The sequence below is a fragment of the Lissotriton helveticus genome, chromosome 11 (assembly GCF_964261635.1).
Source record: "Lissotriton helveticus chromosome 11, aLisHel1.1, whole genome shotgun sequence".
Classification (NCBI taxonomy): Eukaryota; Metazoa; Chordata; class Amphibia; order Caudata; family Salamandridae; genus Lissotriton; species Lissotriton helveticus.
The window spans coordinates 1,034,341,736-1,034,367,656 of NC_136072.1; the positions used below are offsets into that span (position 1 = coordinate 1,034,341,736).

At 49.9% G+C, this 25,921-nt stretch overlaps 1 protein-coding gene across 19 annotated transcripts in view; it reads left to right on the forward strand.

Annotated features, from left to right (window-relative positions):
* Nucleotides 1-25,921, forward strand: part of ATXN2 (ataxin 2) — a 1,876,777-nt gene that overhangs the window by 1,304,959 nt on the left and 545,897 nt on the right. For all 19 annotated transcript variants that reach the window (XM_078667457.1, XM_078667461.1, XM_078667458.1 and 16 more), the window contains one exon: nucleotides 23,271-23,455. In XM_078667457.1, the coding sequence (XP_078523583.1) occupies nucleotides 23,271-23,455 (185 nt within the window). The remainder of the gene's footprint in view (nucleotides 1-23,270; nucleotides 23,456-25,921) is intronic.

Sequence of the window (25,921 nt, forward strand, 5' to 3'; positions counted from 1 at the left end):
GCTCTGCACAGCCCACGCTTGCACAGCATATTCCATTTGCACAGGTAGAATCCTCTATGTGCTGAGTGATGTGAAGGTGGGGTTCTTATAAAAAAAAAGGAGATCATTATGCTGTGCGATTTACAGTCATACTCTGCTGCCAAGTAAAGGGAAAATTCACCCATGCATCCATCATTTGACTTACCCATCAATCAATAACGCCTTTCAGCCATCAATTGTTCCTTTTGCCATTCATTTATTCATCCATTAACCCTCTCAGATTTTAATTTACTTTGCCATACATCCATCCTCTCAGATTTTCATTTACTTTGCCATACATCCATCCTCTCAGATTTTCATTTACTTTGCCATACATCCATCCTCTCAGATTTTCATTTACTTTGCCATACATCCATCCTCTCAGATTTTCATTTACTTTGCCATACATCCATCCTCTCAGATTTTAAATGACTATGAAATCCTTCTGTCCATTCAGATTTCTATTTACTCGGCCATCATTTTACCCACCGATCTATCCATCCATCCATCTCAGATTTCCATTTACTTTGTCAACCTTTCATCCACCCAGCTCACATTCTTTCACTCACATACACAGAGCCACCCATGTTTTCACCTACCCCTTCTTTTCACCCACTCATCCACCCATCCTGTCACCCAATTATCCATCCATCCTTTCACACACCCATCCACCATTTCACCCACTCATCCATCGTTTCATCCAAGCATCCATCCATCCTTTTACCCCCTCGTCCAGCCATCCTTTCATCCACCCATTCATTCACCCTCTCATCTATCCTTTGCCCCTCTTCCATCCTTCTCATCCTTTTCTAGCAAACCATCTTCTATTTTCTTTTAGTTAATCATCTCTTATCTGCCATGTTGTAGATGAGAGGCCCATAAAAAACTCTCCTCTGCTGTAGCTGCTATAGGGAGGGATTCACTATGCCCCCGGTTGTATTGGTGAGGGTCCCTTAACAGTAGATTTAGCTTTAGAACCTCATAAGCGTTCAATTCACTAAAACATTAAAAAGTGTTGTCAAAATCCTATCAAATAATGCACTCATGCTCCCAGACACACTTAGGAATAGGTTTAGAGTGGTATTTTATAAGAGCTCAGTCCACTAGGTAATAGGCAGCAACAGTGTGGTAAAAATATAAATATAATGCTTAAGTTGCATTTGTAAAGATGAATTTTCCATAAACTTAATGTTATAATATTGTGAGACAACACTTTTTCGATGTGGGGTTGGGCACACTATTTTGTCGACTGTTAAAGTTTACAGAAAAATCCACTTAACAAATGCAACTTTATCGTTTATATTTTACTGCGCTTTTGCTGCCTCTTACCTAGTGGACTGAGATCTGATAATAGCTCCGATGATCACAGTAATTGCCACAGTGTTGGGGAGAGCAGCCGCGATCTTGGCTGCTGGTGGTCATAGGCCGCGTGCTTTACACCTAGGGCACAAGGGCAATGACCTCTGAAGGAAGGGGCCACCGAGGCAGGCTTTAGGCAGTGCAGAGACTCGGAAACACAGGATTATTGTGAAAGGCAGTACTTGTGCATTCTGCTTACAAGCAACGGTGACGGGCCTAAATGCTTTCAGAGTGCAGTTGTGAGTGGCAGCCTGCACTCTGAATGAAACCGTGTAAGCAGAGAGGTTTTTTTTTTCTTTTCCAAAAGCGTAAGCCAGGACAGCTCTGCAACGTTCAAAAAGATATCCGTGCCTTGCGCTGTGCTCAGCAAGGAGGGAAGCACTTCTGGGCATTCTCAGTGAATCAAATGACTATTAAGTCATAGAAAGTTATGCCAATAAACTCAGCACGTATTTGGAAGTAGGTTAGAAGGATTTTGAGAATTCTGTTCTGGGAAAGGTTTCTACTGCAGGAAGTTGATCTTACTTGTCCGAGGGACAATAAAAACATAAAGACTTGTTGTCCCTGTCAGCAAACAATATGTCCTGGGCGTCGGGCGATATGAATTCCCTACCCCTGCATCACTTACACTGCAAAGAGCGCCTTCCTCAACCTCAAACTACTCTACAAAATAAAACCCTTCATCCCTCCCAATGACCTCAAACATGCCACTCAATCCCTAGTGCTGTCAAGACTGGACTACGGAAATGCAACCCTCACAGGATCAGCAAAATCTCACCCAGCCCCCCTCAGATCAACTCTGAACGCAGCAGCTAGAATGGTCACCGGAGTCAAGAAATATGAACACATCTCGCCTGCACTTAGAAATCTAAAATGGCTCCCAATCGAAATGCGTGCTAACTTCAAAACTGCCTGCCTCACTCACACACAGGGAATCCCGCCTACCTGGCCTCAAAACTCCAGAAGGCCGGTCAGACAAGAAACCTAAGGAGCACCAACACCTTACTCCTTATCCCCCCGAAAACTCGTAAACAGAAAACCGCATCTCGCTCCAGCGCAGGAAATGCGCCACAAATCTGGAAATCCATATCAGGACCAATCCCTCCTTCCTATTTTTCAAAAGGCAGCTCAAAGACCTCTTCCTTAATCGATCCCTCACGAATGGATAACTAAGCCCAACTAATCGAAACCTGCTTATAGCAGCACTTTGACACTAAGACCTAACCTCATTAATCTCACCTAGAGCCACAGTGCTTTTTTCGATGACACAGCTGTGTAACGTCACAAGACACTGGACACCCTACGATGCTAACCTATCTTTTGAAGGACAATAGGCTCTCCTCTGAAGATTCTCTGCGATAAGTCCCGACTCACTGTACATATCACTGTGTAAATTTGTCCTATGTGTGATAATGCTGTAAAGCGCTCTGATACCCTCGAGTCTAGCTAGCGCTATAGAAAACTTTTAAATAAATAAATTGATCCTCTACCACCACTAAACAGTGACTTCCTCCAGCTCCCCCAACAGCATACCACTCCTGTAGGGGGGAGATTAACACAGTTCCTACCTGTCTGGAATTCCATCACAACAGAGAAGTGGGGTAAGACAGATTATCCAGTATGGTTACTGCCTAGAGCTTACACCTCCAAATATACCACCCAGACAGCGTCCAATGTCCACAGAACATCTAACGCTGCTCCAACAAGAGATTCTCTCATTGCTACAAAAAGATGCAATAGAACTGGTTCCATTGCAACATCAAGGAACAGGGGTCTACTCACTCTACTTCCTAATACCCAAAAGGATGGGACACTAAGACCAATTCTAGATTTGAGACCTCTCAATCTCTATATACACTCAGATCATTTTCACATGATCACTTTACAACATGCGCTCCCATTATTGCAACAAGGCGATTTCCTCACTACACTAGACCTCAAAGACGCCTACTTTCACATTCGCATACATCCTTCTCACAGGAAGTATCTCAGGTTTGTGCTAGAACGATAACACTATCAATTCAAAGTCCTTCCATTCGGGGTAACAACAGCACCCAGAGTGTTCACAAAGTGCTTAGCAGTAGTAGCAGCACATCTCAGAAGACAACAGATCCATGTCTACCCATACTTAGACGATTGGCTCATAAAGGCCAAGTCATCCAACCAGTGTGTTCAACGCACATCTCACACAATTCAGACACTGCACAACTTGGGGTTTACAATAAACTACACCAAGTCACATCTACAGCCCTCTCATGTACAGCAATACCTAGGGGCTACCATAAACGCCAACACAGCTCAAGCTTATCCCATTCCAGCCAGGATACAGAGCATTCAAGCCTTAATTACAAGGATTCAAAACCAACACTCTCTCCCAGCCAGAGTGTTCATGCAACTAATAGGCATGATGGCATCTTGCATTTTTATTGTACCATATGCAAGACTGCAAATGCGTCCATTGCAGGAATGTCTAGCACATCAGTGGAATCCGGCACAAGGACAACTAACAGACCTGGTGTTGGTGGACAGCTGCACACATCGCTCTCTGCAGTGGTGGAACACCAAAATCTGAAAGAGACATGTTAGTGATAGATTCCTTACCTTAGAATATCCCCAGGAGTCAGACTGGATCCGGAAATGTTTGCGTAGCAGTACACTTGCGCGTCGATAGGCGTTGTCTGCGGCTCCGCGTCCGTCGTGGGCGCCGTGATGACGTTATCGGAGTACTTAGACGCCGCCTCCGCGTGCTGATGTCAGTTCTTCTTTTTTCCGCGCCAGCAGCGCAGATCCGGAAAAAGTGGTACCTTAGTCATTTTTTGACTAAACTTTTTACCATCTTTTTTGATCATTTTTCGAGTCTTCGATTCCGTACGGTGCCGGTAGGGATGCCAGGTTTTAAACCCTGTGAGGACTGCGACCGACTGATGTCGGTCACCGACCCTCACCGCCGGTGTCTCCACTGTCTCGGCGTCGACCACGCCGACAAGACCTGCTCCGACTGCCAGGCCCTGACTTCGAAAGCTAGGCGGGAGCGGTCCCGCAAGTGACTCGAACACCGGCAGTCGGCCCTGTGCCGTGAAAGGTCCCGGTCCGGACGGAGGTCGAGGGACAGGTCGCGGGAGCGGAGTCATCATAGCTCCGGGAGTCGACATCACTCCTCAGGTTCAAAGTCGTCAGGTAAGCACAAGAAGTCGAAGAGACGTCATCGCTCTTCCGACTCCCCCCGATGCTCGCGCGACGCGGCCGGGGGTTCGGGTGACACCGCCCACGCTGCTCCGTCGGAGTCGCGGGCGTCGCGTCCGGTTCCACACCCTCCGGTCCCTGGACCGCACGCGACGCCGGAGGAGATCAAGCGCTTCCTCATGGCCATGAGGTCCCTCACTCCTCCGGCGGGCTCCGCGGCGCCAGTGGACCCGTCTGGGGGCCCTAGCGGGTCGGGGGCTTCGACCCCGATGCCAGCGGGTGCTTCGGCCCAGACGCCGCAGGGCCCCGCTGGATCCGCTTCTGGATCCGGGTCGTCGCCGGTTGACCTGACAACCTCACCGGCGCCGGTCCCTCAGGTGTCCCCTCCGGTGCCGTCTTCGGGCGCCGCCGCCCCCTAATGCCTCCCTCGATCCGGCGCCGCTGGGCGCCGCTCTCGACGCCGTTTGGAGAGTTTTACTTCAATGAACCGGCCCCATCATTTGACACCCCTGAATATCAGGAGATGGGTGACGAGGAGTATTGGGAGGGGTCTGAGGACCCTCTGACACGTGAGTGTCAGTCCCAGGAGGACTGGACAGGTGGACTTGGGGATGCCTGTATTCTGGACACCTCGCCAGACACTGGTTTTGTCTCACCTCCTACCGTGGCTACGGAGGAGGGCGCAACCTACAGTGTGGTGTTGACGGGCCGCCTTGGGCCTTGAGCTCCCCGTCGCGGCCGTGAGGACTAACCTCCTCACTGAGGTCCTTAAACCGCAGTCAAGCTCGGCTGAGCCTCTGCTGCCGTTTAATGAGGCCTTAACCGACGTTCTTTTGGGCACTTGGTCCAGGCCCGCTACAGGTTCCCCTGTAGATCGGAACGTGGCCAGACGCCACCGCGCGGCCCCGGACGACCCTTGTTTCCTCTCCAACCACCCCACCCCTGAGAGCCTGGTTATCCAGGCTTCGAATTCCCAGACAGCATTCCCGTCGGCTCCACCTGACAGGGAATCCAAGAGGTATGAGCAATACGGCAAAAAGGTATTCTCCTCCCTAAGCCTGTGACTGCGGTCTTCCAACACCGCATGCCTCTTGGGCCGCTACACCCACTCTCTGTGGGATACGGCCGCGGACGTGCTACCAGAATGCCCGTTGGAGGTACGGGCTAATCTCGGCCAGGCCCTTGTGGAGGGCCGAGATGCAGCGCGGTATTCTATCCGGTGTGGGCTGGATACCACCAACTTACTGGGCAGAGCGATGGCAACGATGGTGGCGATTCGTCGCCACGCCTGGTTGAGGTCCGCCAACTTCTCGGCCGATATCCAGAATACACTCATGGACATGCCGTTTGATGGCCGTCGCCTTTTTGGCGACAAGGCAGACCATGCGCTTGAGAGCTTTAAGGACTCCAGGGCTACGGCCAGGTCCTTGGGCCTCTCGGCCCCGCACCAGCTAACGGGTGCCTTTCGCTACTTTTGTGGCCAAGGAAGGGGCGCCCCCACACATGCTGCCAGCCATGCACCGCAGACTAACATCCAACGCGGTGGCGGCCGTGGAAACCTCTGTGGAGGTGGTCGGCGACAACGGCGAGGCCAGTCCACACCCTCCGCCTCAAAACCCTCCTAGTCCGTGCTTTCAGGCCCATGTGACGCCAGTGGGGGGGAGTTCGCCATCACCTCCTCCACTGGCGCACTGTCAAATCGGACAGGTGGGTGCTGCAAATCGTCCGAAGGGGCTACTCCCTCCCCTTCGAGGCGACCCCTCCAGCCATGCCACCGCAATACCACCGCGTATCGGGGTATCATTTGCGACTTCTGCAGGAGGAAGTTACGGCTCTCTTGGCCAAGGGGGCCATTGAGCGCCTTCCTGGGCCAGAAGTAGGGTGTGGTTGCTACTCCCACTACTTTCAGGTACCCAAGAAGAGCAAAGGGGGCCTACGCCCTTTCTTGGACCTACGGAACGTCAACGGCTTCCTCCTGAAGGAGAAGTTCAAAATGCTGAGACTGGCTCAGGTTTTAGCTGCCCTGGACCCAGGAGACTGGATGGTAGCGTTGGACTTGCAGGACGCTTATTTCCACATCCCCGTCCTGCCGGCCCACCGGCGCTACCTGTGGTTCACGGTTGTCCACAAGCACTTTCAGTTTACCGTGCTCCCCACGGGTGTTCACAAAGGTGATGGCGGTGGTCGCAGCTCATCTGCGCAGGTTAGGGGTTTCAGTCTTCCCCTACCTCGACGACTGGTGTTGAAGGCGGGCTCGCCCCAGACAGTCGTCAGCCACCTCCAGACGACGGCAGATCTCCTGCACCAGCTGGGGTTCTCCATCAATGTGCCGAAGTCACACCTGTGCCCCTCTCAGAAGCTCCTCTTCATCGGAGCGGTTTTCGGCTCGGCGCAGTTTCGGGTTTATCCACCCGAACAGCGGGTTCGGGATATTCAGGCTCTGATTCCACTCTTTCAGCCTTTATCCCGGGTCTCGGTCAGGTTGACGCTGCGGCTTCTGGGGCTGATTGCCTCCTGCATCCTTCTGGTGCATCACGCCCGGTGGCGGATGCAGGCTCTGCAGTGGGACCTGACGTTTCAGTGGGCCCAGCATCAGGGCAACCTCTCCGACCATGTCCTGATCTCGGAGGGCACTGCGAGATAGCTGCAGTGGTGGCTCACGGACCGCGATTGGGTCAGCTGCAGATCCCTCTCCCTTCCCCAACCGGAGCACGTAGTTGTGACGGACGCGTCCCTCCAGGGCTGGGGAGGCCACATGGGAGAGGCGGAGATCAGAGGCCTCTGGTCTCCGGCGGAGTCCCGGCTCCATATCAACCTTTTGGAGCTGCGGGTGATTCGTCTAGCACTGAAGGCATTCCTCCCCTCTGTCCGGGGGAGTGTAGTGCAGGTGTTCACGGACAACACCACCGCCATGTGGTACTGCAACAAACAGGGCGGGGTGGGGTCGTGGACATTTTGCCAGGAGGCTCTGCGCCTCTGGCAGTGGCTGGAACATCAGGGCGTGACCCTGGTGGTTCAACACCTGGCAGGTTCTCTGAACGCCAGGGCGGACAAGCTCAGCCGTCGGTGCATGATGGATCATGAATGGCGTCTGAACTCGGACTTGGCGTAAGGCCTCTTTCAGCAGCGGGGAGAGCCTTGGTTAGATCTATTCGCCACCGACGAGAACGCGCAATGTCATCAGTTCTGCGCGTTGGAATTTCCAAGGCAGCACTCGCTCGGAGACGCTTTTCGTCGCGAGTGGAGTTGCGGTCTGTTGTACGTCTTTCCGCCTATACCACTGTTGTGAATATATCTAGGACCCTAATTAGATATCCCTGATTCATGCCCTTATGTGGTTATAATAAAACATATCCTTATAAAGGCATACGCATCATGTCCATATCTAGTCATAGCCCGTGCAGTCCAAATACGGCAAGGCTACTCCCATAGACTCCTAGAAAGTACAACGCGTTCTTTAAACAAACCAAGACTCCAGCAGCCCGGGAATTCCCCCTGCTTTTGTTTTGATTTGCACAAGAACTCCTGGAGTCCAGAAAGAACTGTTAGTTCTTAGTGACGTCTTATGTCCAACCTTACATCAAACACAGCACCTTTCAGGTATAAATATGCCAACGTTGCCTTAAGCAAACACACAGTGGTTTGGAGCTATCTACTTGCCCGACGCCCAGCTGATGCGAGAGCCGAAGGAAGCCGACTCTCCCTTGACGCACTGAGAGAGACGCTATCTGAAAGAAACAGGTTAGTATTAGATTCCTTACCTTAGAATATCCCCAGGCGTCAGTCTGGATCCGGAAACTTTTGCGTAGCAGTACCCCTGCGCGTCGGTAGGCGTCGTCTGCAGGCGTCCCCTGTGGTTCCGCGGGCGTCGTGCGCCGTGATGACGTCGCTGGAGTATATAGACGCCGCCTCCGCGCGCTGACGTCAGTTCTTCTTTTTTCCGCGCCAGTTAGCGCAGATCCGAGAAGTGCAGTACTCCGGTCTTTTGGCCAAAGTTTTTTGTGAATCCTTGATTCTCTTACGGTGCCGGTAGGATGCCCGGTTTTAAGAACTGTGACGACTGTGACTGCACGATGTCGGTCACGGATCATCACCGACTCTGCCTCCGGTGCCTGGGCCCCGACCACGCTGTGGACGACTGTGTCGACTGCCGGGCCCTGACGAGTAAAGCTAGGCGGGAGCGGTCCCGCAAGCTACTCGAGCTGCGGGTGTCGGCCCCGCGTCGAGAGCGGTCCCGGTCCGGCCGGAGGTCGAGAGAGCGGTCGCGGAGCCGCCACGAGCGCTTCGGAAGTCGGCACCATTCCTCTGGTTCCTCAGGTAGGAAACACAAGAAGTCGGGGCGTCGTCATCGTACCCCCGACTCCCCCCCCGACGCTCGCGCGATGCGGCCGGGGGTTCGGGTGGCTCCGCGTGAGTTGCCGGCGCGGCCTGCTCCATACCCTACGGTCCCTGGGCAAGGCGCGACGCCCGGGGAGATAGAGGAGTTCCTCATGGCCATGAGGGCACTGTCTCCTCCGACGGGGCCTACGGCGCCTTCGGGCCCTGTGCTTCCGTCCGGGGGCCCTAGCGGTTCGGGTGCTCCTGCCTCGACACCGTCGGGTGCTCCGGCCCCGCCGACGGCTCCGACCCCGGCACCGCAGGGACCCTCAGGGTCGACGCCGACTGGTCTACCGGCCTCTCCGGCGCCGATTCCTTCGGGGTTGCCCCCGGCGCCGCCCCCATACCCTCTCCGACTCCGGACGCGGAGTCGGACCGGCGTCGCCCGACGCCGAGTCCGACGCCGATGGGGCCTGTGGACCCCGGGGAGCCGGTCTACATTGTTGATTCCGAATATGGTGAATATGTAGATTACGGAGAGGGTTGGGAGGGGTCTGAGGACCCTCTGTCACGCGAGTGTCAGTTCAATGTGGACTGGACAGGTGATTTGGGTGACGCCAGTGGTCTGGACGACTCTCCTAACCCTGGCTTTGTCTCGCCTCCTACCGTGGCTTCGGAGGAGGGGGCTGCTTATTCAGTGGTGCTGATGAGGGCTGCCAAGGCCTTACACCTTGAGCTCCCCGTCGCGGCCGTGAGGCCTAACATCCTCACTGAGGTCTTCAAACCGCAGTCATGCCCACAGGAACCACTGCTGCCGTTCAACGGAGCCTTGTCTGACGTTCTTTTGGGCACGTGGTCCAGGCCCGCTTCAGGTTCACCTGTTGATAGGAACGTGGCCAGACGCCACCGTCCGTGTAAGGATGACCCCAAGTTCCTGCCCACCCCTGAGAGTCTGGTGATCCAGGCCTCGACTTCCCAGACCGCATTCCCGTCGGCCCCGCCCGACCGGGAATCCAAGAGGTACGACCAGTATGGAAAAAAGGTCTTCTCGTCCCTGAGTTTGGGACTGCGGTCTTGCAACACCGCATGCCTCTTGGGCCTCTACTCCCACTCTCTGTGGGATACGGTCGCGGACCTGCTGCCAGAATGCCCGCAGGAGGTACGGGCAAAGCTCGGCAAGGCTATGATTGAAGGCCGAGACGCAGCAAAATACTCCATCAGGTGTGGTCTTGATACGACCGACTCGCTGGGCAGAGCGATGTCCACAACGGTGGCGATTCGTCGCCACGCCTGGCTGAGGTCCGCCAACTTTTCGGCAGATGTCCAGAATGCCTTGATGGACATGCCGTTCGATGGCAGTCGCCTGTTTGGCGACAAAGCGGACCACGCGCTGGAGCGCTTCAAGGACTCCAGGGTCACGGCCAAGTCCTTGGGTCTCTCGACCCAGCGCCAGCAATCGGGTTCGTTTCGCTCCTTTCGTGGCCAAGGAAGGGGCTGTCCCACACGTGCTGCCAGCCACGCGCCGCAACACATTTCTCAACGCGGTGGCGGCCGTGGAATCCGCCGTGGAGGCGGTCGGGGACAACGGCGAGGTCAGACCACACCTCCCCCCGCAGCATCGGCCTCCAAATCCTCCTAGTCCACGCTTTCAGGCCCATGTGACGCCAGTGGGTGGCAGGGTTCGCCATCACCACTCCCGCTGGCGCGCGATCACATCGGACAGGTGGGTGCTGCAGCTCGTCCGAAGGGGCTAATCCCTCCCCTTCAAGACCACTCCTCCAGCTGTGGAAAAGTAAATTTTGCCATGTTCTGTGTCCCTACGTGTCCTCCATCTTATGTTATGTGTGCATGATTAAATATGCATATGTATCCCCCATGTTTGATTAAAGACGCAATTACAGTTGTGTCCATCACTAGTATGCCAGTTTCCAGTTCTCGTGAAAGCTACGAGTATCAGGCCTATGTAAAGTTACGTTGTCACGTTTCTCAGTGTGCACGTTATTTCATTGTAAAGTCCCCGTTTCTAGGCCTCAAAAGGGCCCGGACACCAGATTCAGCTCCTGTCTTCTGAGTCCTCGCTGAGGAGCGGTACAGCCCCCACCTGTATCCTCGACCCTTCACTTACTTCCTGCCTCACAGTGCCCGGCTCAGCCTGGCTCTGCCTCTGAGTCTGCTAAGAGTATGTTATGATTCTAGTTATCAGTCCAGCCCTCCTTCTCTGCATTCCTAAGCTACTGAATCGCATCAATAGTTTCCGTCATTGTCTAGCCTTTACGTCTCCATGTACGAGAAATACTGCATTTAATGGTCATTTAATATTCCTCAACACGCACTACATGTAGAATAATGCATGCACCATTCTTAGAGTCTGTTAGCCTTTACCCCGATAACTTTTGGATTCTATCAACATGTTCTCTAAACATCAGATACTAGATATTGTTTAGGCACATGTCGCCCTGACTCTCCAAGACTTCAGTCTCTGCTCCTAGCACAGAGTTCATAGCCCCCAGCTTCTCCTAGTAACACGTCATTGTCAGTTTGCGCGCACCATTAGGTTAGAGGTCCCGGCTCCTTAGGTAGCCCCCTCCATGTTTCCGCCCCATTTATGACATATTCTGTTACGTTTACATCACATGTCTATGTATACGCCCCTGTTACACCCACTTTTATGCCTTATCTTTCGCGACTGCTATTGACCACACCCACTGCTCCGCCTACTGTAATTCACTGTAATGTAACTGTTTTAGTATATATATGTTATGCATTTGTTATTAAAGTTATCCTTCCTTCCTTCCTTCCTGTCCTATCCTGGAGCGCGCTCATCCCAGATCTTGTCCGTGCAGGTTGTCCTGTTCCTGTCCTTTATGCTGTATTAAACCTGCAAACTCCTACTACCTCGAATCTTGACTCTTATTTATTGAGCTATCTGTTATTGCTATGTCCAGTAAAACCTAGATCCGGTATTATTTATTTATATACCACACAGCCATGCCACCGCAGAACCACCGTGTGTCGGGGGACCACTTGACACTTCTGCAGGAGGAAGTTACGGCCCTCTTGGCCAAGGGGGCTGTCGAGCACGTTCCTGGGCCAGAAGTAGGGCGTGGTTGCTATTCCCACTACTTTCTGGTACCCAAGAAGGACAAAGGGGGCCTACGTCCTATCTTAGATCTACGGAACGTCAACTGCTTCCTCCGGAAGGAGAAGTTCAAGATGTTGACTTTGGCTCAGGTCTTGGCTGCTCTAGACCCGCTAGACTGGATGGTAGCGTTGGACTTGCAGGATGCGTATTTTCACATCCCCGTCCTGCCGGCCCACCGGCGTTACCTGCGGTTCACGGTAGGCCACGAGCACTTTCAGTTTATCGTGCTCCCATTCGGCCTTACCAGCGCCCCAAGGGTGTTCACAAAGGTGATGGCGGTGGTCGCAGCCCATCTGCGCCGGTTGGGGGTTTCAGTCTTCCCCTACCTGGACGACTGGTTGTTTAAGGCGGGCTCGCCCCAGACAGTCGTCCACCACCTTCAGATGACGGCAGACCTCCTGCACGAGCTGGGGTTTTCCATCAATGTGCCGAAATCACACCTGTGTCCCTCTCAAAAGCTCCTTTTCATCGGAGCGGTTCTCGACTCGGCGCAGTTTCGGGTTTATCCTCCGGAACGGCGAGTCCGGGATATACAGGCTTTGATTCCCATCTTTCAGCCGTTATCCCGGGTTTCGGTCAGGTTGACGCTGCGGCTGCTGGGGCTGATGGCTTCCTGCATCCTTCTGGTGCATCACGCCCGGTGGCGGATGCGGGCTCTGCAGTGGGACCTGAAGTTTCAGTGGGCCCAGCATCAGGGCAACTTGTCCGACCATGTCTTGATCTCGGAGGGCACTGCAAGACAACTGCAGTGGTGGCTTACGGACCGCGATTGGGTCAGAGGCACATCCCTCTCCCTTCCCCAACCGGAGCACGTGGTTGTGACGGACGTGTCCCTCCAGGGCTGGGGAGGCCACTTGGGAGAGGCGGAGATCAGAGGCATCTGGTCACCGGCGGAGTCCCGGCTCCATATAAACCTGTTGGAGCTGCGGGCGATCCGTCTAGCACTGAAGGCATTCCTCCCCTTTGTCAACGGGAGTGTAGTGCAGGTGTTCACGGACAACACCACCGCCATGTGGTACTGCAACAAGCAGGGCGGAGTGGGGTCGTGGACCCTTTGCCAGGAGGCTCTGCGTCTCTGGCAATGGCTGGAACGTCAGAGCGTGACTCTGACGGTTCAACACCTGGCAGGTTCTCTGAACGCCAGGGCGGACGAACTCAGCCGTCGGTGCTCGGTGGATCACGAATGGCGTCTGAACTCGGACGTGGCGAACGGCCTCTTTCAGCAATGGGGAGAGCCTTGGTTAGATCTATTCGCCACAGAAGAGAACGCGCAATGTCATCAGTTCTGCGCGTTGGAGTTTCCAAGACGGCACTCGCACGGCGACGCCTTTCGGCGCGCGTGGAGTTGCGGTCTATTGTACGCCTTTCCGCCTATACCACTTCTGCCCAGAGTGCTGAAGAAGATCAGGCGCGACCGGGCCCAAGTTATCCTTGTGGCTCCGGACTGGGCTCGAAGGTACTGGTATCCCCGAGCTACTCAGCATGTCAGTCGGTCCCTCGATCCGCCTGCCCCTTCGGGAGGACCTTCTGTCATAGCAGCAGGGGACGGTCCTCCACCCGAACCTGTCCAGTCTCCACCTCCATGCGTGGAGATTGAGCGGCGACAGTTGAGGCCATTTGACTTGCCTCCTGAAGTTTGTGATGTGATTCTGGCAGCCAGGCGTCCCTCCACAAAGTCGGTATACGCCTGCCGGTGGAACAGATTTGTGGCATGGTGCACAGCAAAGGCTGTGGACCCTCTTTCTGCCCCTCTCTCCGAGGTTCTCCTCTTTCTTCTCCATCTTGCCCGGCAGGGCTCTGCTCTGGGCACTATCAAGGGCTACCTTTCTGCCCTTTCGGCCTTTCTAAGGCTGCCTGATCAACCTTCTTTGTTCAAGTCCCCTATTGTAACGAGATTCTTGAAAGGCATCACGCACATGTATCAACCTGTTCCGTTTGTGATGCCTCAGTGGGACTTGAACCTGGTTCTGACCTTCTTGATGTGTGCTCCCTTTGAGCCACTTCATTCCTGTCCTCTCCGTCTCCTGACTTTAAAGACGGCCTTCCTGGTTGCCATCACCTCTGCCAGGAGAGTGAGTGAGCTCCAGGCTGTTTCTGTCATACCTCCTTTCATGTCCATTCATCCAGACAAGGTGGTTCTGAGAACTAGACCTTCTTTCCTGCCCAAAGTAGTTTCTGCTTTTCACATCGGGCAGTCCATCACCTTACCCTCCTTCTTCCCGCCTCCGCATCCTTCAAAGGATGAAGAGCGGCTCCATCGTCTGGACCCAAAACGTGCGCTTTCATTTTATATGGATCGCACTCGCCAGTTCCGGGTGGATGACCAACTGTTTGTTGGCTACGTGGGTGCGAAGAAGGGACGGGCGGTGCATAAGCGGACCATCTCTCGGTGGGTCGTCCTGTGCATCAAAGCGTGCTACTCTTTGGCTCGGAAGGAGCCTCCTGTTGGGCTGAGGGCACATTCCACTCGGGCCACGGCGGCTACTACTGCCCTGGGCCGGGGAGTCCCCTTGCAGGACATTTGTCAGGCGGCTACGTGGGCCTCGCTGCACACGTTTGCAAGGCATCACTGCCTGGACAGTCAAGTCCGGAGGGATGGCTTCTTTGGCCGTTCTGTCCTCCAGGACTTTCTGGTGTAAGCTGTATTGGTTCGCAGACCCACCACCGGGGTTGGTATTGCTGGGGTATCTATTCTAAGGTAAGGAATCTAATACTAACCTGTTTCTTTCAGATGAACAAGTTACTTACCTTCGGTAACGATATATCTGTAAGAAACAGTAGTTAGTATTAGATTCCTTACCGCCCCACCCATCCTCCCCGTTCTGCGAACTGATACATAGGGTTAAGGTCATCCCCTTCAGGGCCCTAGTTTCGCATGGCACCAGTGTTGGTTCTTACATGGCTCTGCGTGTTCTGGCGCGGAAAAGCTGTGTGCAAAGAACTGACGTCAGCGCGCGGAGGCGGCGTCTATATACTCCAGCGACGTCATCACGACGGACGCGGAGCCGCAGGGGACGCCTGCAGACGACGCCTACCGACGCACAGGGGTACTGCTACGCAAAAGTTTCCGGATCCAGACTGACGCCTGGGGATATTCTTAGGTAAGGAATCTAATACTAACTACTGTTTCTTACAGATATATCGTTACCGAAGGTAAGTAACTTGTTCGTCTTTTCTCTTGCTGAGAAATCCAGCTCTGGTGTTTCCAGTCACCCTTGCGGGTTGCTGGGAGATCGAGTCCTGAGAGAGAGATACAAGACCTCCTGCATTCTAGAACCAAGGTACAGAGCCGATTTAACCCTTAAGAGATTTTTTTTTTCTTTTTTTTTTAAACAGTTTTTATTGGCTTTTTAGCATTGTAACAGTACATGTACAATTTGTTTTCTTTCAAGTAAAGGCATTCAGTAAAGTTCGCTTTTCACATAGATCAGTACAGTGTACACTGATTCGTGCCCAGAAGTATGTAACATAGCATATGTGCTCGTATGAGATATGAGGGCCAGCAAATGTTCGTACATCCATGAACAATCTTCTATGTAGCATGTATCCAGAAACAGTCCCTCAATAAACATTTACATCAACAAACAACAGCATTCTTTTCCCTTTTGGTTCCCCTCCCACTTATGGATATATTGTCATAATATATATAGTGTATCATGTAGCCCGCTTTATGGGCTTGTTTCAGGTTCAGACAGTTCTTGCGGGGGTTCACATATGTTTCCCCGGTACACATTCCATTTCTCCCAGATTTTGGACCATTTTTTCGGGCACCCCCTATGTACATATACAGCCCTTTCTGCTACCATTGCCGCATCCATGTCATTTCCCACTGGGCTCTTGAGGGTATTAGGCCGGATCCCCATTTTCTAGCGATATTCCGCTTTGCAAGAGCCATGCCCAGTGTTGCCCATGTCTGTAGCCCCTGATTGAGGTCTGTGGGCGACCAAATATTTAATATGCAGCACCTAGGTTCTGGCTGTACTTCTACCCCGCTTGCTTCTGAAATGTCCGACATTACATATGTCCAATATGTTTGTATTTTAGGACAGTCCCATAGTGTATGGTAGTATGTTCCCGGGAGCCCATAACCTCTCAGGCATTCAGGCTCTGGGACGGGTCCCAGTTTGTGCAATAGGGTGCGTGAATAGTATATTCTATGTAGTATCTTTAGTAGTACGAGTTTCAGCCGAGATGGTATGGAGGCGTCTCTTGCCGAAGCCAGTGCATATAACCAGTCTTCGTCATCTATGTCTCCTAGTTCTACCTCCTTAAGAGATTTCTTGATTCAGATTCTTGGCAAAAACCAACCTAACTTAAACTGCAACTTACTTACTCCTTCCCACGTATTAGGCTTAGGTCAGGTACACCGGGGTAGGCGTATCTTAGAAGCACCAGTTGAGTACGTTAGTCAATGTTTTTATGTATGTATATATTTTATCCGTTTTAAAGTATCATATGGCTAAGAAACCATATCAATGCTTTTACAGTATTATTTCATAATACTCCTTTTACTGTACGCACTTTACTTCATGATAAGTATTGCAACTGTGGCAATTCATTTCTCTTGCATGAGAAAGAAGACTGCTCAATAAATAACAGCTTTTATTGAAAACGCCCGTCTCTCTATTTCTCTACACTCTGGTGAAACTAAGTATGCACGATTGACTGAGTGAAATAGCTGTCTATTGTTTTCACACGACTCTAGAGATATACTCTTTATTCTGACGGAGCAAAGTTGTCATGTTTATGCGGTTGTCAGAAGCTAATCCCTTCTTGTCTATTCAGGGAAGTTAACTCATCCTTGTTTACTCAAGAAAGTTTCTAGTGACCTCTGAGCTAGCTGGCAAAACTAATTAAGTCTAATATAGTCAGTAGAGACCTAGATGATCTCAGTCCTACGTCTACACTGCTGTTTATATTATTCCAATGCGCAGAGCCTATTTGGAATATAGGAACTACACTACACCACTTCTGCCCAGAGTGCTGAAGAAGATCAAACGCGACCGGGCCCAAGTCATCCTTGTGGCTCCGGACTGGGCACGAAGGTACTGGTATTCAGAGCTACTCAGTATGTCAGTCGATCCCCCGGTTCGTCTGCCTCTTCAGGATGACCTTCTGTCGCAGCAGCAGGGGACGGTCCTCCACCCAAACCTGTCCAATCTCCATCTCCATGCTTGGAGATTGAGCGGCGACAGTTGAGGCCATTTGACTTGCCTCCTGAAGTCTGTAATGTCATTCTGGCAGCCAGGCGTTCCTCCACAAAATCGGTGTACGCCTGCAGGTGGAATACGTTTGTGGCATGGTGCACAGCAAAGGCTGTGGATCCACTTTCTGCCCCTCTTTCTGAGGTTCTTCTCTTCCTTCTTTCTCTCGCCCAGCAGGGCTCTCTTCTGGGCACTATCAAGGGCTACCTTTCTGCCCTTTCAGCCTTTCTAAGGCTGCCTGATCAGCCTTCTTTGTTCAAGTCCCCTATTGTAACTCGTTTTCTGAAAGGCATCACACACATGTTTCCTCCTGTACCTTTCGTGATGCCCCAGTGGGACTTGAACCTTGTACTTACTTACCTAATGTGTGCTCCCTTTGAGCCGCTCCATAAATGTCCTCTCCGTCTTTTTACTTTGAAGACTGCTTTCCTGGTTGCCATCACCTCTGCCCGGAGAGTGAGTGAGCTCCAGGCTCTTTCTTCCACACCTCCTTTCCTCTCTGTCCATCCGGACAAGGTTGTGTTGCGGACAAGACCCTCTTTCCTGCCCAAGGTTGTCACGGCCTTCCAAATCGGGCAGTCCATTACCTTGCCCACCTTCTTTCCGCCTCCGCATCCCTCGAAAGAGGAAGAGAGGCTCCACCGTCTGGACCCAAAACGTGCGCTCTCTTACTATCTGGATCGTACACGCCAGTTCCGGGTGGAAGACCAACTCTTTGTTGGTTGCGTGGGCGCTAAGAAGGGAAATGCGGTGCACAAGCGGACCATCTTTTGGTGGATCATCTTGTGTATCCAGGCATGTTACTCCTTGGCTAAGAAGGAGCCCCCTGTTGGATTGAGGGCTCATTCCACTCGGGCCACGGCGACTACCACTGCCCTGGGCCGGGGAGTGCCCTTGCAGGACATTTGCCAGGCAGCTACGTGGGCCTCGCTGCACACGTTTGCAAGACACTATTGCCTGGACAGTCAAGTCCGGAGGGATGGCTTCTTTGGCCGTTCCGTCCTCCAGGACTTTCTGGTGTGATTATTGGTTTGCAGACCCACCACTGGGGTTGGTATTGCTGGGGTATCTATTCTAAGGTAAGGAATCTATCACTAACGTGTCTCTTTCAGATGCACAAGTTACTACTTGTGTAACGATATATCTGTAAGAGACATTAGTTAGTGATAGATTCCTTACCGACCCACCCATCCTCCCCGTTCTGCGAACCGATATCTAGGGTTAAGGTCAACCCCTTCAGGGCCCTAGTTTCAATGGCACCAGTGTTGGTTTTTAACATGGCTCTGCGTTTCTGGCGCAGAAAAGCTGTGTCTAAGAACTGACGTCAGCACATGGAGGCGGCGTCTAAGTACTCCGACGACGTCATAACGGCACGGACGGGAAGCCGCAGACGACGCCTACCGACGCGCAAGGGTACTGCTACGCAAACATTTCCTGATCCAGTCTGACGCCTGGGGATATTCTAAGGTAAGGAATCTATCACTAACTAATGTCTCTTACAGATATATCGTTACACAAGTAGTAACTTGTGCAACTTGTCCAGAGGGCGGCTGTTCCTAGAGCCTGTTCCACAAATAGTACTGACAACAGACGCATCCCTGACAGGATGGGGAGCACATCTGCTCCACCACACAACTCAGGGAAGATGGACCGCTCAACAGAGTTGCTAGCAATTTTCCCTAGCACTTAAGTCCTTCCAAGTACACATACAAAACAAAGCTGTCTTAATCTGGACGGACAACATGACAGCCATGTACTACATACAGAAACAAGGAGACACGCACTCCCTGCAACTGTCCCAGCTTGCACAAAACATTTGGAGATGGGCCATTCCAATTCAATTCAAGAAGTCTTTATTCGATTAGTTCATCATAAAAGACATAAAATACATTTATACGTAAAAACAGTTAAAACAAGTATTAAAGCATTGACATACTAATCAGCTTCTTGCATAAATATACAAAATTTACAGAGACATTCAAAAGCAACCAAAGTTTAAACAAAATACAGATCACCATATAAAAGTCACATCATTTAAGACCCCGTTAGATTGCTTTTAATGAGCCTACTTCTAAGCAACCAAGCCCACCCCAGGAATTTAGCAACACCCACAACAATCAGAGGGTCCAAATTAGTCTTTAGCATTCTGTTAGCTTCCCCAGCAAATCTAGTGCCTAGATTTCGACATACCGGCCTAAGCCATTTGGCTCTTGGGGCAGAGTATAGTGGACACACATATAAAAAATGATTCAAGTTTTCCCCAATACCTTGACACTTGGGACAAAACCCCGTCCTTTCTGCACCCCACTTTTTGGTAAAGTCCCCAAGGGGAAGTGAACCGCATCTAAATTGAAAGTATAATTTGCGGTCCGCGGGTTTTGTTATTATATCCCAATAACTTTCCAACTTGGGTGTATCCTTAAATACAATGAACTGGCCTGTGAGACTACTCGAGCTTGTTTTAGAGTACCTGTTGTGTAACACCCATTCCCAGTAGCTATATTTAAGATCCCTTTTTGAGGGGAATTTGGCTGTTTCCGGTGTTAACCACAAGTCGGCATACCCCAGAGCTATTAGGGTAGCCTTAAGGTCTCTAAACCAGCCAATGTTTGTGGCACCGGAGCTGTTTTTTACCTCCAAGCAAGCTTTTGCATAATGATGGAGTTCCGGCGTTGGCCAAAGACGACGCCAGAATGTTAAGGGGCGAAGTCTTGCTAGGTCCTCTACCGGTTGGCACCCCAGGTCATAAAGAAGGGGAATTAGTGGTGTTGACTGCGGCAGACCCGTTGCCATTCTTATAAATTTATTTTGGGCTTGTCTTAGCGGGTCCAAGTTGCTACCACCCCACAGTTCCGCTCCATATAGAACTGCTGATAAAATCTTGCCACCATAAATCTTAAGGAGCGGGGACAGTGGCCTTGTAAATGACCCTTTATGTTCCTTAATCAAAGCCCCACCCAACTGCTGGTGCTTCAAGGTCATGAGCTCGATCTGATGTGTCCAGCTCAAAGTCTCACTAAAGGTGACTCCCAGGTAGGTGAAACATTTTGTCTGCTCAAGGGGGGTATCCCCCATGGAGACCCTGGCATTCCACAAAACCTATATCTGCTTGCAGAACACCTTCCAGGAGTTCACAATCAGATAGCCGATCTGTTAAGTCCACAGACACAACAGATTCACGAATGGGAACTACATCTGCAAGTTCTTCAACCATTCTTTCACAAGTGGGGTCATCCAGACATAGATCTGTTTGCCACAAACGAAAACGCCCAACCTTCCCCACCAGGTTTCCACACCCGTTGTCCAAGAGCAATGCGATATGGATGAACTGGTCAGGCAGATTTGCGTACACTTTTCCGCCAACCCCACTAATACCACTAGTAGTACGCAAGCTCAGACAACAGTCTCAAACTGATCCTGGTAGCTCCCACATGGGCACGCCAACCGCGGTTCACCACACTGCTAGAACTCTCTCTAGTTTCGCACCAAAGACTGTCTCTGACAACATCAATGCTAAAGCCGAATCATGGAGACATCAAGCACCCAGATCCAAGTCAACTGAATCTGACGATCTTGCTCCTGAAGTCTTAGAGTTTGGTTACCTTAATCTACCCCCAGACTGTATGAATATCATTAAAGAAGCCAGAAGACCCACTACTAGAGCTTGCTATTCTGCAAAATGGAAGAGATTTACCATTTACTGCACTAACAATCAAATTGATCCTCTGGATGCTTCCATCCAAAATATCATCTGTTACCTTCTCCATCTACAAAGATGTAATATAGCATATTCATCTATACGTTTACATCTTGCAGCCATTGCAGCATATCTACAAAACAGACAACATATGTTGTTATTTAAAGTACCTGCAATCAAAGCTTTTATGGAAGGATTAAAAAGAATAATTGCTCCTTGGTTACCACCATCTCCAGTGTGGACCTAAAAATTGTACTTACAAGGCTCGTGGGGCCCCCTTTTGAACCTTTACATAAGTGTGAACTGCAATTTCTCACATGGAAAACAGCTTTCCTTATTGCTATTACCTCTCTTAGAAGAGTTAGTGAGATTCAAGCTTTCACTATACAAGAACCATTTTTACAATTACACCGTAACAAGGTGGTTCAACGGACTAATCCTAAATTCCTTCCTAAAGTAATTACTCCTTTTCATCTAAATCAATCAGTAGAGTTACCAGTGTATTTTCAAAACCCAGACTCTGTAGCAGAAAGAGCTCTACATACACTAGATGTAAAAAGAGCTCTTCTCTATTACATTGATAGGACCAAATCCTTTCTTAAAACAAAACAACTGTTTGTAGCTTTCTCTCCATCACATAAAAGCAACCCCATTTCAAAATCAGGATTTGCAAGGTGGATTGTTAAATGTATACAAATATGCTATCACAAGGCAAAACGCACGTTAACAGTTTCTCCTAGAGCGCACTCCGCACGCAAACTAGGAGCCTCCATGGCTTTCTTAAGGAACATTCCCCTAGACGACATCTGCAAGGCAGCAACATGGTCTACAACACACACCTTCACTACACACTATTGTGTTGATGTGCAAGCTAAGCAGCAAGCTGCAGTGGGCCTTGCTGTCCTCAAAACCCTCTTTCAAACTACTGCAACAGATACAGGTGACCACCTCTAGGGGAGACACTGCTGTACAATCGATGCACAGTGTAATATCTGCAGCTCATATGCCTCAAACGGAAAATCCTACTTACCAGTATGCATCTGTTCTTGGCATGTACAGCTGCAGATTCTTACACGCCCTCCCGCCTCCCCGGGGCCTGTATCTGTTCCAGTTCTATCTTAATTAGACATACACGCATGGGCATCCTTTGTTCTTTCTACAAGCTCCATCATTTCCCATCCTGGTGAAAAACAATCTAAGGATGGAGCCGATCCCCATGCGCAATATCGTACAAGGAGGAGTCACCTATCTTGTGACTATAAAGACTTCTTCCAAGACGGCAACATGCAATCATCCGAGCCCAACACCAGGTGGTGATCTAATGCACAGTGTAAGAATCTGCAGCTGTACATACCAAGAACAGATGCATACTGGTAAGTAGCATTTTCCTTCCAAAGGTAAGTAACTATTACTTCTTTAAACTCTCTTTCTTATTTTGGTGCAGGTCCAGGGGATATTGCAGTATACACAAGTATAGTACACACCAAAATAAGAATTAATCTTGTATACCTGTAGTTATCTTGCTGTCTAGGCAATACCATTGATAGACATGGTATTGCCTGTTTTCTTCCGCTCTAACCGGACTCATTCCTTCTCAAATGTGGATCTTATCGTTTTGAGTAACCAGTCACTTAACTATATCAGTGAGTGGCCTGTGGTTTAAGAAGACAGATCTGTACCAGGTTAGACCAATGTTACATATATTCTTATTCATTTGTTTTAGTTCTTTTTCGAAGAACTACACTCCAGTTTGGTAGCCTCAGAGAATTCTGCTTAATGGAGGAGTTACGAGGTGGAATACCAGTAAATACTCTGTCATAATTGACTGCTGGCTTCTTCAAGGGGAAAAAAACCTTTATTTTGTGTAAGACTGCCTTGGTGGAGAAATGGTAAAGCCTTGGTAACAGTAGTCCACTAAGGTGTCTATGGTATTCACTAGAAAAAAGGTTGCTAATGTGGCCCCAGTTGTTTTACAATGTAGCCATTTGAAGCAGTCTGGCCTAGCCTAAATGGAGTGACCTCTTTTAATTTTTGTGGTGCATGCTGACAGGCTGTTACATAACGTCAATGAGCCAGAGGGATATTATGTTCTTTGGAGGTAAGTATATCTCTCCACCGATTGTCTAAGCTACTCTCACAAAGTCTGCACTTTACATGGGATAGGAAACGTATTCACGTACCAGTGGCATGCACTAGATAATTCCTTAACCAGCTGTGTTTTTTATACATTGAACTGCTTTGCATTAAAGTTCCATGTAAAAGTGGATAGTAAGGACCATTTCATGAATTTTAAAGTTCAAGGACACATATGCTTTCTTGTTCAGCATTATATAATTAAATTTTTTTGTAGTACCAAATATACAGCAACAACGACAAGATCAGCATCACCAGAACACCATGATGCATCAAGTCTCAGCAGCAGGACCCCCAATAGTAGCTACTCCGCCAGCTTATTCAACTCAGTATGTTGCTTACACCCCTCAGCAGTTTTCCAATCAACCTCTTATGCAACATGTGCAGCATTATCAATCTCAGGTGAGATCTATAAAGGCTACCAGTTAATGTGAATATTGTGATGATGTTCATTGGCTTTTAATTGTTTCACTTTGAAGTCCTCCTCACATCGAACATTGTCCACCAGTCTCAAACATTAATTGACTACCCTGGTATCTTTCTATTATATATGGATACTTATGCAGCATGACCTTTTTTGGGATTCACAAACTCCACATCACTTCGCATATAGCATAGTCTGGTCTCTTGTCTTTTCTTTCCTCCTGATATGTTTATTAATGTTTGTTATTGTTTACATATATTTTACAATGCATGATTTTGTTATTTCATTGGCGTATATCCTCAGTATAACAATATTTCCCTATGGATTGATAATGTATTAATAAGTTCCTAAGTTATACTTGTATATTATGATGGTTAAAGAAAAATGCAATAGTGATAAACAAATGTGCACGGAAATTAATATATTTCCATTCACACCCATTTATCAAAAATCACAAGGCTTGTTTTTCTCAAAATAATACTGCAGCAAAGCATAAAACTCTGAGTAAGAGCCTTTTGGAAGAGTGAAGCTTCAGGCATTCCGGAAAGAGCTTCAGTCCCATAATAGTGCACATTAGGGTCCCACACTGGCACCAACTTCTCGGAAGAACAGAGGCATAAGGTAAACAAAGATTGGCTTTACTTCTCTCAGCTGGCTGCAGATTAGGAAAACACTTGAGTTATAAGCAGGTATGTGTGCTGTTGAAAAGGTACTCCAGTAACCTGCATCTAAATGAAAGGAGTTTGTTATAGTCTTTGGCAGGATTATATCTATCATTGCATTTAACATTTGTGGGGGAAAATTCCTTTGTGGGCTTGTCTCGAAGACCTCTTCTGTGAAAAGCACCCATATACTACATGTTGGTTGTCTAATATCGTTTTTTTTTTTAACTGTTTTTATTGATAACGACAAATGCATCGGTGCAAAGCATAATACAATCATCTTTGGCATGGCAGTATTAAAACATCTATATTGATTCACCACATTACACTGTATCAGCAGTATACATACATGCAGCCTGCAAGGTCACCCCTTCGTCTATCGCTGCAGCAGAATCACAACGTAAGAAAGCCTGATCCGGCAGATCACTGGTTCGCTCAGAATAACATTACACTATTGGCTGCCCTGAAGGGAGGATTCACGATCCGCTTCTATTCAAGCCATCAAGATTTGCCTTTCCCTTTTCAGTTCCACCGTCAGAGAGATGCATATGTCTCCCCTATATTTGTTCCACTTACCCCACTTATGGTCCCATTTTCGTGGGCATCCTCTACCCTTGAATCCCACCTTTTCGGCTATTAAAGCACAGTCCATGTTCTTCTCCCAGTCCCCAAGGCGTGGAGTTGTGTCTCTCCCCCATTAATGGGCAATATTGCGTTTCGCTATAATCCACCCCATTGTGGCCCAGGACTGCTCCACCTGTGTGAGGTCTGTAGCCTCCCAGATGTTGAGTGGGCAGAGTTTGGGGGAGGTATGAATGGGTTTGTCACATATCCTGGCAAGTTGGTGGGTGACTTCTTCCCAGTACTGTTGTATGTGGGGGCAGTCCCAGAGATATGTTTAAATGTGCCGGTCTGGTCACAACATCTGAGGCAGAGTGGATCAGGCCTCCTACCCAGCCTAAACAACAAATTGGAATCAAAATAGACCCAGTGAAGGAGTTGAACAAGCCGTAGTCGCATAGAGACGCCACCTCTCGGGGAGACACAAGTGCCTCTCTCCATTCCTCATCATCTATATCCCCCAAGGCCATCTCCCAGTGTGACCGCAGTTTCAGCATTGGGTCAGTTCGATTGTTGACTAGTTTTTTATATGTGAGGGAAATAGCTTTGTGGTCCATTGGGTCTAGCAGCAGTCAGTCCTCCAACGGGGAAGAATCTGGAAGGGGGTATCCCTTGAGAGGGCCAAATCAATGGCATAGCTAATTTGAAGGTAGCGAAAAGTCTTTGAAGGGGCGAGATGATACTAAGATTGAAGAACCTGAAATGTGGCCTTCTTCCCCTTCACCCACATGTCACCCCCGAGGAGATCCCAATCATGTCCCATTTGTCGAACCCCGGACAGGTGCTGAGGTGTCCCAATATATTGGGGTACCAGAGAGGAGTCTCCTTAGTCAGGCTGTTGTGCCATCCCAGCTTCCGCTGGAGTCCGTGCCACACCTCTACCGTTCGAGCCATGGGGCCAGTCAGTTGCAGCTTCCGATGCTTAGAATATAATGCCCTATTATAGCCCCCCTTCCCCATGAGCCAGTGGTCCATTCGGAAACTAGGATCATCATGCAGGCCAAACACCCATCTATTAATGGCTGTCAACTGTGAAGCCTGATAGTAAAGACGCATATCTGGCAGCCCTATACCACCCCATGGTAAGTTTATTGGTGGTGACTCGCGGAGGTCAGCCTTCCCAAAGCAACCCCCGTACCACTTTGTCAATCTGCGAGAAGT